The 13,485-nt window shown below is 43.6% G+C and overlaps 1 protein-coding gene across 1 annotated transcript in view; it reads left to right on the forward strand.

Annotated features, from left to right (window-relative positions):
* Positions 1–13,485, forward strand: part of LOC124045494 (copine-5-like) — a 187,593-nt gene that overhangs the window by 101,358 nt on the left and 72,750 nt on the right. Inside the window, 2 exon segments of the mRNA XM_046364823.1 lie at positions 427–490; positions 12,995–13,098. Coding sequence (XP_046220779.1) covers positions 427–490; positions 12,995–13,098 — 168 coding nt within the window.

A 13,485-nucleotide genomic window follows, 5' to 3' on the forward strand; every position in this document is an offset into this window, starting at 1 on the left:
TGTGTGTGTGTGTGTGTGTGTGTGTGTGTGTGTGTGTGTGTGTGTGTGTGTGTGTGTGTGTGTGTGTGTGTGTGTGTGTGTGTCTCCCCCTCTGCTATCATACTGTATGTCTTGATAAACTGTCAGAGCAAGAGTCAGTGGTTTTGTTAGTGAACACTTAAAGGCCTGTGGATCTCTCAATTCTCAGCTGGGTTCAGAACAACAGACTGTATGCTGAAATCAGTCTAATTCTTTATTAATTTGTGAAAAGAAAACAACTGAAGAGATCAAGGTGCGCTTTGAGGAGTGTTTAGAGACTGTCCTCCTCTGTCAATGTGTGTAGTTTGGTTCCAGGAAATGGAGGATTCCCATAGAAATAGGACAGGTGGAGGTCCCATTATGACGCATGGTCCTGTCAACACTGTTTCTCTCTCTCTTGTTTTGTAGTGGTATCCTTGGGAAGAAATGTGGCACCATCATCCTGTCAGCCGAGGAGTTGGGGAACTGCAGAGTAAGTACACAATCATTTAACGGTCACCTTTTCATTTCATTCCTACAGTCAACCAAATAGAATACAGCATAATGTTTTTAAAATTATGCAGTTAGATTTGGGTATGTCATTTTAGGTGATCATTGAGGGGAAAAAGGGCTCATCCTTAAGAGGTTTTAATAATGCTGCTTTGTCCATTATTAATGCTGCTGTGTCTGTTAGTAATGCTGCCATTAATAATGCTGCTGTGTCTGTTAGTAATGCTGTGTTAATGCTGTCCGTTAACAATGTTGCTGTGTCCGTTAATAATGTTGCTGTGTCCGTTAACAATGCTGCTGTGTCCGATAACAATGTCGCTGGGTCCGTTAATAATGTTGCTGGGTCCGTTAACAATGTTGATGGGTCCGTTAACAATGCTCATTGGCTTTCTCTCTGTGGCTCTAAGTGAGATCCGTAAATAAGAACTTTACAGCATTACATCCCTGCTAGTGGAGCAAGGGGAAGAGAGAGAAGAGAGGAACGAGGGGAGAGAGTGGGGAGAGAGAGAAGAGAGGAACGAGGGGAGAGAGAGAAGAGAGGAACGAGGGGAGAGAGTGGGGAGAGAGAGAAGAGAGGAACGAGGGGAGAGAGTGGGGAGAGAGAAGAGAGGAACGAGGGGAGAGAGTGGGGAGAGAGAGAAGAGAGGAACAAGGGGAGAGAGTGGGGAGAGAGGAGCAAAGGGAGAGAGGAGCAAGGAGAAAGAGGGAGTAGAGAGGGAAAGGGGAGAGAGGGAAAGGGGAGAGGAGGAAGGCGAGGAGGGTGAAGAGAGGAGCGAGAGCATCAAGGGGAGAGAGGGGGAAGACAGGAGTGAGGGGAAAGAAATGGGAGAGAAAAGCAAGGAGGGAGAGAGAGGAGCAAGGGGAGAGAGGGAGGAGCGAGGGGAACGAGGGGAAATAGAGGAGGAAGAGGACAAGGGGAGAGGGGGAGGTAGGGGAACAAGGCCCACTTCCCACTATAAAGGGCCATTGAAATTGAATGGACATTTTTACATCTAATTTCTACCACAAATATGGCTGCCGGTCTACGGTGCCCCAGACTAATCCTCCTCTGGTCCCCAAACCCCCAATGGGAAATCCTGTAGCATGGCTGTTCCCACAGTCTTCTGGTCCCCAAACTACCAATGGGAAATCCTGTAGCATGGCTGTTCCCACAGTCTTCTGGTCCCCAAACTACCAATGGGATAACTCGTAGGATGGCTGTTTCCACAGTCTTCTGGTCCCCAAACCCCCAATGGGAAATCCTGTAGCATGGCTGTTCCCACAGTCTTCTGGTCCCCAAACTACCAATGGGATAACTCGTAGGATGGCTGTTCCCACAGTCTTCTGGTCCCCAAACCCCCAATGGGAAATCCTGTAGCATGGCTGTTCCCACAGTCTTCTGGTCCCCAAACTACCAATGGGAAATCCTGTAGCATGGCTGTTCCCACAGTCTTCTGGTCCCCAAACTACCAATGGGAAATCCTGTAGCATGGCTGTTCCCACAGTCTTCTGGTCCCCAAACTACCAATGGGAAATCCTGTAGCATGGCTGTTCCCACAGTCTTCTGGTCCCCAAACTACCAATGGGAAATCCTGTAGCATGGCTGTTCCCACAGTCTTCTGGTCCCCAAACTACCAATGGGATAACTCGTAGGATGGCTGTTCCCACAGTCTTCTGGTTCCCAAACCCCCAATCTTCATGGGTTCCCACAGTCTTCTGGTCCCCAAACTACCAATGGGAAATCCTGTAGCATGGCTGTTCCCACAGTCTTCTGGTCCCCAAACCCCCAATGGGAAATCCTGTAGCATGGCTGTTCCCACAGTCTTCTGGTCCCCAAACTACCAATGGGAAATCCTGTAGCATGGCTGTTCCCACAGTCTTCTGGTCTCCAAACTACCAATGGGAAATCCTGTAGCATGGCTGTTCCCACAGTCTTCTGGTCCCCAAACTACCAATGGGATAACTCGTAGGATGGCTGTTCTCACTCTGTTGTCTCCCATCCAGAGGTAAAGAGCGCAGCAGCCTAACTGACTGACTGGTGATGATGTGTTATCCGTAGCTAATGGCAAGCTCTACCAGCCTATCAGCATAATGTTGGTTAATACCAGGTCGTGTCTGATATGGTGCCTTTACAGCCAGCTGGCAGAGCCCACTGGTTAGCAGTCTCTGATGAACGTCTCAATAGTTGATTTGTTTCTGGGTGCGGAGATTACTGGTTAGTTACAATATGCTGTACGTGGTTATTGACCAATTATTTCTTCAAGCTACTTTGTTTCTTTGTTGTTTTTGTTGTGAACAATTGTTTTTATCAGTGAGAAAAAAAATAACATTTTACTGTGAGTTTCTTAAGTACTGAAGACTGGGATATGAGTCTTGACAAGGTCCTGGTGTCAGTAATAAAGTATGGTGGTGTATCAGGTGTCAAGTGATGGTTCCATATTTGTATTTGCTGAGTCATACAACAGGCGGCCATCTTGTTTTGCTTCAGATACAGCCGGACGACACAAATAAGACAACCTCAATATCTGTCACTTCCTTCTATTATCTTAAGACAGAAAAGCAACATCTTTTGACAGAGACAAAGATAAATAAGACCAAGATAACTCGTAGAGTGATTATGTCCGAATAGAAAACAGCAATACAGCAGCTGCCATCCATTTAGTCACCACAGTTGTAATCAGCAATGCATTTTTCTCTCTCCTTCAAACCAACCATGTATTTTATTTCCAACTGTGTTGATGGGATATTACAGAGGTCATTAGTGTAGTGTCAACAACGCACCCACTGCCAGCTAGCCTACTTCAGCAGTACTGTATCATTTTAATCATTTTAGTCAATAAGATTAGTCAATAAGATTAGTCAATAAGATTCTTGCTACGTAGCTTAACTTTCTGAACATTCGAGACGTGTAGTCCACTTGTCATTCCAATCCCCTTTGCATTAGCGTAGCCTCTTCTGTAGCCTGTTAACTATGTGTCTGTTTATCCCTGTTCTCTCCTCTCTGCACAGACCATACAAACGCTCCACACCGCGTGGCGCGGCCACCTAATCTGGTGGTCCCAGCGCGCACGACCCACGTGGAGTTCCAGGTCTCCGGTAGCCTCTGGAATTGCCGATCTGCGGTCAACAAGGCAGAGTTCATCTCAGCCTATGCCTCCCTCCAGTCCCTCGACTTCTTGGCACTAACGGAAACATGGATCACCACAGACAACACTGCTACTCCTACTGCTCTCTCTTCGTCCGCCCACGTGTTCTCGCACACCCGAGAGCTTCTGGTCAGCGGGGTGGTGGCACCGGGATCCTCATCTCTCCCAAGTGGTCATTCTCTCTTTCTCCCTTACCCATCTGTCTATCGCCTCCTTTGAATTCCATGCTGTCACAGTTACCAGCCCTTTCAAGCTTAACATCCTTATCATTTATCGCCCTCCAGGTTCCCTCGGAGAGTTCATCAATGAGCTTGATGCCTTGATAAGCTCCTTTCCTGAGGACGGCTCACCTCTCACAGTTCTGGGCGACTTTAACCTCCCCACGTCTACCTTTGACTCATTCCTCTCTGCCTCCTTCTTTCCACTCCTCTCCTCTTTTGACCTCACCCTCTCACCCTCACCCCCTACTCACAAGGCAGGCAATACGCTCGACCTCATCTTTACTAGATGCTGTTCTTCCACTAACCTCATTGCAACTCCCCTCCAAGTCTCCGACCACTACCTTGTATCCTTTTCCCTCTTGCTCTCATCCAACACCTCCCACACTGCCCCTACTCGGATGGTATCGCGCCGTCCCAACCTTCGCTCTCTCTCCCCCGCTACTCTCTCCTCTTCCATCCTATCATCTCTTCCCTCCGCTCAAACCTTCTCCAACCTATCTCCTGATTCTGCCTCCTCAACCCTCCTCTCCTCCCTCTCTGCATCCTTTGACTCTCTATGTCCCCTATCCTCCAGGCCGGCTCGGTCCTCCCCTCCCGCTCCGTGGCTCGATGACTCATTGCGAGCTCACAGAACAGGGCTCCGGGCAGCCGAGCGGAAATGGAGGAAAACTCGCCTCCCTGCGGACCTGGCATCCTTTCACTCCCTCCTCTCTACATTTTCCTCCTCTGTCACTGCTGCTAAAGCCACTTTCTACCACGCTAAATTCCAAGCATCTGCCTCTAACCCTAGGAAGCTCTTTGCCACCTTCTCCTCCCTCCTGAATCCTCCTCCCCCCCCTCCTCCCTCTCTGCAGACGACTTCGTCAACCATTTTGAAAAGAAGGTCGACGACATCCGATCCTCGTTTGCTAAGTCAAACGACACCGCTGGTTCTGCTCACACTGCCCTACCCTGTGCTCTGACCTCTTTCTCCCCTCTCTCTCCAGATGAAATCTCGCGTCTTGTGACGGCCGGCCGCCCAACAACCTGCCCGCTTGACCCTATCCCCTCCCCTCTTCTCCAGACCATTTCCGGAGACCTCCTCCCTTACCTCACCTCGCTCATCAACTCATCACTGACCGCTGGCTACGTCCCTTCCATCTTCAAGAGAGCGAGAGTTGCACCCCTTCTGAAAAAACCTACACTCGATCCCTCCGATGTCAACAATTACAGACCAGTATCCCTTCTTTCTTTTCTCTCCAAAACTCTTGAACGTGCCGTCCTTGGCCAGCTCTCCCGCTATCTCTCTCTGAATGACCTTCTTGATCCAAATCAGTCAGGTTTCAAGACTAGTCATTCAACTGAGACTGCTCTCCTCTGTATCACGGAGGCGCTCCGCACTGCTAAAGCTAACTCTCTCTCCTCTGCTCTCATCCTTCTAGATCTATCGGCTGCCTTCGATACTGTGAACCATCAGATCCTCCTCTCCACCCTCTCCGAGTTGGGCATCTCCGGCGCGGCTCACGCTTGGATTGCGTCCTACCTGACAGGTCGCTCCTACCAGGTGGCGTGGCGAGAATCTGTCTCCTCACCACGCGCTCTCACCACTGGTGTCCCCCAGGACTCTGTTCTAGGCCCTCTCCTATTCTCGCTATACACCAAGTCACTTGGCTCTGTCATAACCTCACATGGTCTCTCCTATCATTGCTATGCAGACGACACACAACTAATCTTCTCCTTTCCCCCTTCTGACGACCAGGTGGCGAATCGCATCTCTGCATGTCTGGCAGACATATCAGTGTGGATGACGGATCACCACCTCAAGCTGAACCTCGGCAAGACGGAGCTGCTCTTCCTCCCGGGAAGGACTGCCCGTTCCATGATCTCGCCATCACGGTTGACAACTCCATTGTGTCCTCCTCCCAGAGCGCTAAGAACCTTGGTGTGATCCTGGACAACACCCTGTCGTTCTCAACCAACATCAAGGCGGTGGCCCGTTCCTGTAGGTTCATGCTCTACAACATCCGCAGAGTACGACCCTGCCTCACACAGGAAGCGGCGCAGGTCCTAATCCAGGCACTTGTCATCTCCCGTCTGGATTACTGCAACTCGCTGTTGGCTGGGCTCCCTGCCTGTGCCATTAAACCCCTTCAACTCATCCAGAACGCCGCAGCCCGTCTGGTGTTCAACCTTCCCAAGTTCTCTCACGTCACCCCGCTCCTCCGTTCTCTCCACTGGCTTCCAGTTGAAGCTCGCATCCGCTACAAGACCATGGTGCTTGCCTACGGAGCTGTGAGGGGAACGGCACCTCAGTACCTCCAGGCTCTGATCAGGCCCTACACCCAAACAAGGGCACTGCATTCATCCACCTCTGGCCTGCTCGCCTCCCTACCACTGAGGAAGTACGGCTCCCACTCAGCCCAGTCAAAACTGTTCGCTGCTCTGGCCCCCCAATGGTGGAACAAACTCCCTCACGACGCCAGGACAGCGGAGTCAATCACCACCTTCCGGAGACACCTGAAACCCCACCTCTTTAAGGAATACCTAGGATAGGATAAGTATTCCCTCTTCCCCCCTTTAAGATTTAGATGCACTATTGTAAAGTGACTGTTCCACTGGATGTCATAAGGTGAATGCACCAATTTGTAAGTCGCTCTGGATAAGAGCGTCTGCTAAATGACTTAAATGTAAATGTTAAATGTCATTTAGAGCTACTCGGTTTGCTACACAAGAGGTATTAAATTGAATTCTACAATATTACATCCACCAGCTATTCTCTCCCAGGCACTGTTCCAAAATTCATATTACTAGCAAATGGGTAATATAGCAGTGTACTGTATTGAGTATACATTCTAAGTGGCATGCTAGTGTGGATATTGGAACATAGCCTAGGGTCTGTGCTTTGAACATATAAAGGTTATAGCCCAGTTAGAGTTGTGGGCTGCTGGCCAAGACATACCTGAATTCAAATAGAATCTCTTTTGTTGGTTCCATTGTGCAAGTCAAACTCAATCAACGGCAGCTAAAGGAAACAGATGCTATTTGAACCAGGTCTGCAAGCCCAGTTGTGAGCTGTTGTCCAAGGCCTGGAGCAGTGTGGTGGTTCGAGGGGTTAGGTCAGAGGATGTACTGTGAGTAATGTGGGTCATGAGGATCGATAGAGCCAATGTGTTCAGGCCCAAGAGCACCCATCACTAGCCTGGCCTGAATAAATCAATTAATTGGGATCGCTAGAGAGAATGTGTTCAGGCCTCGACAGCACCCACACAATCACGCATGTGACATAGACCTAATGGCTATTGGTTACACTTTAGAGAGAAGAAAATGGTTTTGTCCACACAGGAATAAATTACAACTTGGTGAAAATAGGGCTTCCATTTATATCTATCGATATGCTGCTGTCTCATCCCCTGTACTGTACTATATTATATTATACTGTATTATACTATACCGTACTATACTATATTAAAATGTACTGTATTATACTATACTGTACTATACTATATTACACTGTACTGTATTATACTATACTGTACTATATTATACTGTACAATATTAAACTATACTGTACTAAATTATATTATACTACACTGTATTATACTATACTGTACTGTACTATATTATACTTTATTAAACTATACTGCACTATACTATATTATACTGTACTGTAGTATACTATAATGTACTATACTATATTATACTGTATTATACTATACTGCACTATACTATATTATACTGTACTGTAGTATACTATAATGTACTATACTATATTATACTGTATTATACTATACTGTACAATACTATATTATGCTGTACTGTATTATACTATAATGTACTATACTATATTATACTGTGCTGTATTAAACTATACTGTACTATAGTAAATTATACTGCATTAAACTATACTGTACTATACTATATTATACTGTACTGTATTATACTATAATGTACTATACTGTATTATACTGCATTAAAATATACTGTACTATACTATATTATACTGTATTAAACTATGCTGTACTATACTATATTATACTGTATTGTATTATACTATACTGTACTATACTATATTATACTGTACTGTATTATACTATACTGCACTATACTATATTATACTGTATTAAGCTGTACTGTACTATACTATATTATACTGTATTAAACTATACTGTACTATACTATATTATACTGTATTAAACTATGCTGTACTATACTATATTATACTGTTCTGTATTATACTATACTGTACTATAATATAGTATACTGTACTGTATTATACTATACTAAACTATATTATACTGTATTATACTATACTGTACTATACTATAGTATTGTAACAGTGTTCTTCGTTTGTAGAAAGAGAGTCGGACCGAAATGCAGCGTGGTGGTTACTCATGATCTTTAATGAAGGATCGCGATACATTAAATAACTTATACAAAATACAAAACAACAAACGGAACGTGAAATCTAATTACAGCCTATCTGGTGAAACTACACAGAGACAGGAACAATCACCCACGAAATACACAGTGAAACCCAGGCTACCTAAATACGGTTCCCAATCAGAGACAACGAGAATCACCTGACTCTGATTGAGAACCGCCTCAGGCAGCCAAGCCCATACAACACCCCTACTCAGCCGCAATCCCAATAACCACAAAACCCCAATACGAAATACAACAAAACAAACCCATGTCACACCCTGGCCTGACCAAACAATCAACGAAAACACAAAACACTAAGACCAAGGCGTGACAAGTATACTGTATTAAACTATACTGTACTATACTATGTTATACTGTACTGTATTATACTATAATGTACTATACTATATTATACTGTATTAAACTATACTGTACTATACTATATTAGACTGTATTATACTATACTGTACTATACTATATTATACTGTACTGTATTATACTATAATGTACTATACTATATTATACTGTATTATACTATACTATATTATACTGTACTATACTATATTATACTGTATTAAACTATACTGTACTAAACTATATTATACTGCATTATACTATACTGTACTATGCTATATTATACTGTATTAAACTATACTGTACCATACTATATTATACTGTACTGCATTATACTATAATGTACTATACTATATTATACTGTACTGTAATAAACTATACCGCACTATACTATATTATACTGCATTAAACTATACTGTACTATACTATAGTATACTGTATTAAACAATACTGTACTATACTATATTATACTGTATTAAAAAATGCTGTACTATACTATATTATACTATACTGTATTATACTGTACTATACTATATTATACTGTATTAAAATATGCTGTACTATACTATATTATACTGCACTGTATTATACTGTACTATGCTATATTATACTGTACTGTATTATACTATACTGTACTATACTATATTACACTATACTGTACTATACTATATTATACTGTACTGTATTATACTATACTGTACTATACTATATTATACTATACTGTACTATACTATATTATACTGTGCTGTATTATACTATACTGTACTATACTATATTATACTATAATGTACTATACTATATTATACTGTGCTGTATTAAACTATACTGTACTATACTATATTATACTGTATTAAACTATACTGTACCATACTATATTATATTATACTGTATTAACTATAATGTACTATACTATATATACTGTACTGTATTAAACTATACTGTACTATACTATATTATACTGCATTAAACTATACTGTACTGTACTATACTATATTATACTGTATTAAACTATACTTTACTATACTATATTATACTGTATTAAACTATACTATACTGTACTATATTATACTGTACTGTATTAAACTATACTGTACTATACTATATTGTACTGTATTAAACTATACTGTACTATACTATATTATACTGTATTAAAATATGCTGTACTGTACTATATTATACTGTACTGTATTATACAATACTCTGCTCTGCTGTATTATACTATACTGTACTCTACTGTGCTATACTGTACTATACTGTACTGTACTATAATGTATTATACTATACTGTACTCTACTCTACTATGCTGTATTATACTGTACTCTACTCTACAATGCTGTATTATACTGTACTCTACTCTATTATGCTGTATTATACTGTACTGTACTCTACTATGCTGTATTATACTGTACTGTACTCTACTATGCTGTATTATACTGTACTGTACTCTACTATGCTGTATTATACTGTACTGTACTCTACTATGCTGTATTATACTGTACTCTACTCTATTATGCTGTATTATACTGTACTGTACTCTACTATGCTGTATTATACTGTACTGTACTCTACTATGCTGTATTATACTATACTGTACTGCAATTCAGAGGCACTTATGTACGGTACCTGGTATCCTCTAGCCAACAGAACACGTACCTCCAACCCTCGAGCTCAACGCACTAAAAGGGTTGCAGACAGAGAGAGTGATGAACATAGAACGTGTGTGTGTCCTTGTCTGTGTGGTGTCCGGGTCTGACGTTTGTAATTTTCACTTTTAAATTTTAGACTTGATTTTCCCTTACCTAAAAAGAACCCTGAATGCCTTGACAGCTTTGAACACTCTTGGCATTCTCTCAACCAGCTTCATCTGGAATGCTTTTCCAACAGTCTTGAAGGAGTTCCCACATATGTTGAGCACTTCTTGCTTTTTCTTCACCTGCGGTCCAACTCATCCCAAACCATCTCAATTGGGTTGAGGTTGGGGGATTGTGGAGGCCAGGTCATCTGAAGTAGCACTCCAAAATATAAAATATATTTTGATTTGTTCAACACTTTCTTTTTGGTTACTACATGTTTCCATATGTGTTATTTCAGTTTTGATGTCCTCTGTTATTCTACAATGTATAATTGTAGTTATTCTGCAGCTATTCCAACAGCCTTAACTCCTCTGGCTGTTCCAACAGCCTTAAGTCCTCTGGCTGTTCCAACAGCTTTAACTCTTCTGGCTGTTCCAACAGCCTGTACTCTTCTGGCTGTTCCAACAGCTTTAACTCTTCTGGCTGTTCCAACAGCCTGTACTCTTCTGGCTGTTCCAACAGCCTTAAGTCCTCTGGCTGTTCCAACAGCCTTAACTCCTCTGGCTGTTCCAACAGCTTTAACTCCTCTGGCTGTTCCAACAGCCTTAACTCCTCTGGCTGTTCCAACAGCCTTACTCTTCTGGCTGTTCCAACAGCCTGAACACTTCTGGCTGTTCCAACAGCCTTAACTCCTCTGGCTGTTCCAACAGCCTTAACTCCTCTGGCTGTTCCAACATCTTTAACTCTTCTGGCTGTTCCAACAGCCTTTACTCTTCTGGCTGTTCCAACAGCCTTACTCTTCTGGCTGTTCCAACAGCTTTAACTCTTCTGGCTGTTCCAACAGCCTTTACTTTTCTGGCTGTTCCAACAGCCTGAACACTTCTGGCTGTTCCAACAGCCTGAACACTTCTGGCTGTTCCAACAGCCTTTACTCTTCTGGCTGTTCCAACAGCCTGAACACTTCTGGCTGTTCCAACAGCCTTAACTCCTCTGGCTGTTCCAACAGCCTTTACTCTTCTGGCTGTTCCAACAGTATTTACTCTTCTGGCTGTTCCAACTATTTCATCAGTGCACTACTTTTAGACCAGGTGTTGGTTTCCCTATGGGCCTTGGGCAAAAGTAGTGAATTACATAGGTATTTGGGTACTATCGGGAATCCTAAGCCATTGACTCCATTCAAGTGGTGAGTGAGCAGTGAAATGCTGACTGCATGAGTGTGATTGTGAAAACAACACCAGGTGTTTAATGTGTCATTAGCTGAACTAAAAATAAATAAATCACTTCCTCTACACACACTTGGATACAGCTCATTTTCTAGCTAAACCGCATTTCATTTTACAGCCCCATTTTGTTTGGACTCTTGAGCAATTTATTTAGCTCTATATTCACAAGGTTGCACATGACATTTTTTACTTTGCTTTTCGAGACTTCATGTTTTGAATGCCAGAACATAATGATTATTAATATATATGTTCTTTCATTAGGATTTGAAAATCAGGGCTCACTGGCTGTGTACGGTGCTGCTGTGATGTGTTGCTTATCAGGATGCAGACCATGCCTTGGGTTTATTTGGTGATTCAGTGCTTTTATATTGCGGCACAAGGCACCATTAAAAACACAACAGCTAGCAAACAGGAAGCCGGTCATCCTATTGGGGATTTACTATGTACTGTCCCCTCTGTTTCACTTTCTTTCTACCTTCTCTCTCTCTCTCTCTCTCTCTCTCCTCTCTCTCTCTCTCTCTCTCCTGTCTCTCTCTCTCTCTCTCTCTCGCCCTGTCTCTCTCTCTCTCTCTCCCTCGCCCTGTCTCTTTCTCTCTCGCCCTCTCTCTCGCCCTGTCTCTTTCTCTCTCGCCCTCTCTCTCGCCCTGTCTCTTTCTCTCTCGCCCTCTCTCTCGCCCTGTCTCTTTCTCTCTCGCCCTCTCTCTCGCCCTGTCTCTTTCTCTCTCTCTCTCTCTCTCTCTCTGTCTCTTTCTCTCTCTCTCTCTCTCTCGCTCTCTCTCTCTCGCCCTGTCTCTCTCTCTCTCTCTCTCTCTCTCTCTCTCTCTCTCTCTCTCTCTCTCTCTCTCTCTCTCTCTCTCTCTCTCTCTCTCTCTCGCCCTCTCTCTCTCTCTCTCTCTCTCTCTCTCTCTCTCTCTCCCTGTCTCTATCTCTCTCTCTCTCTCTCTCTCTCTCTCTCTCTCTCTCTCTCTCTCTCTCTCTCTCTCTCTCTCTCTCTCTCTCTCTCTCCATCTGTCTTTCCATATCTCCCCCTCTCTGTGTCTCTGTCCCTCTCTCTCTCTGTCCCTCTCTCTCTCTCTGTCCCTCTCTGTGTCCCTCTCTCTCTCTGTCCCTCTCTCTCTGTCCTCTCTCTCTCTCTCTCTCTCTCTCTCTCTCTCTCTCTCTCTCTCTCTCTCTCTCTCTCTCTCTCTCTCTCTCTCTCTCTCTCTCTCTCGCCCTGTCTCTTTCTCTCTTTCTTTCTCTCTCTCTCTCTGTCCCTCTCTCTCTGTCCCTCTCTCTCTCTGTCCCTCTGTCCCTCCATATCTCTCCCTATGTCTTTCCATATCTCCCTCCCTCTCTCTATCTCTCTCTCGCCATCCCTCTTTCCCCTCCAGGAAGTTGCCACCATGCAGTTCTGTGCCCACAAATTGGACAAGAAGGACTTCTTTGGGAAGTCAGACCCGTTTATGGTGTTCTATAGGAGTAATGAAGATGGGACGTGAGTTATTTACATGTTTGATTTGTTTTACTGTTTGTTTTCTGGATCTAATATCTTATCGAAGAGATACAGTACATGAGGGCTAAGCTATCAGATCAAAGGATGGAGAGATTAAGAGAGAGAGTGAGAGAGAGAGAGAGAGAGAGAGAGAGAGAGAGAGAGAGAGAGAGAGAGAGAGAGAGAGAGAGAGAGAGAGAGGGGAGATGGAGATGGAGAGATGAAGATGGGGAGAGAAATGAATAGATGATGAAGAGATGAATAGTGAGAGACAGTGTGATGGAGAGATGGAGAGAGAGAGACAGATGGAGATATGAAGAGAGCGAGAGACAGAGCTATGGAAAGATGGAGAGAGAGAGAGAGATATAGAGAGATGAAGAGATGGAGAGA

Source organism: Oncorhynchus gorbuscha, linkage group LG10 (assembly GCF_021184085.1).
Source record: "Oncorhynchus gorbuscha isolate QuinsamMale2020 ecotype Even-year linkage group LG10, OgorEven_v1.0, whole genome shotgun sequence".
Lineage (NCBI taxonomy): Eukaryota > Metazoa > Chordata > Actinopteri > Salmoniformes > Salmonidae > Oncorhynchus > Oncorhynchus gorbuscha.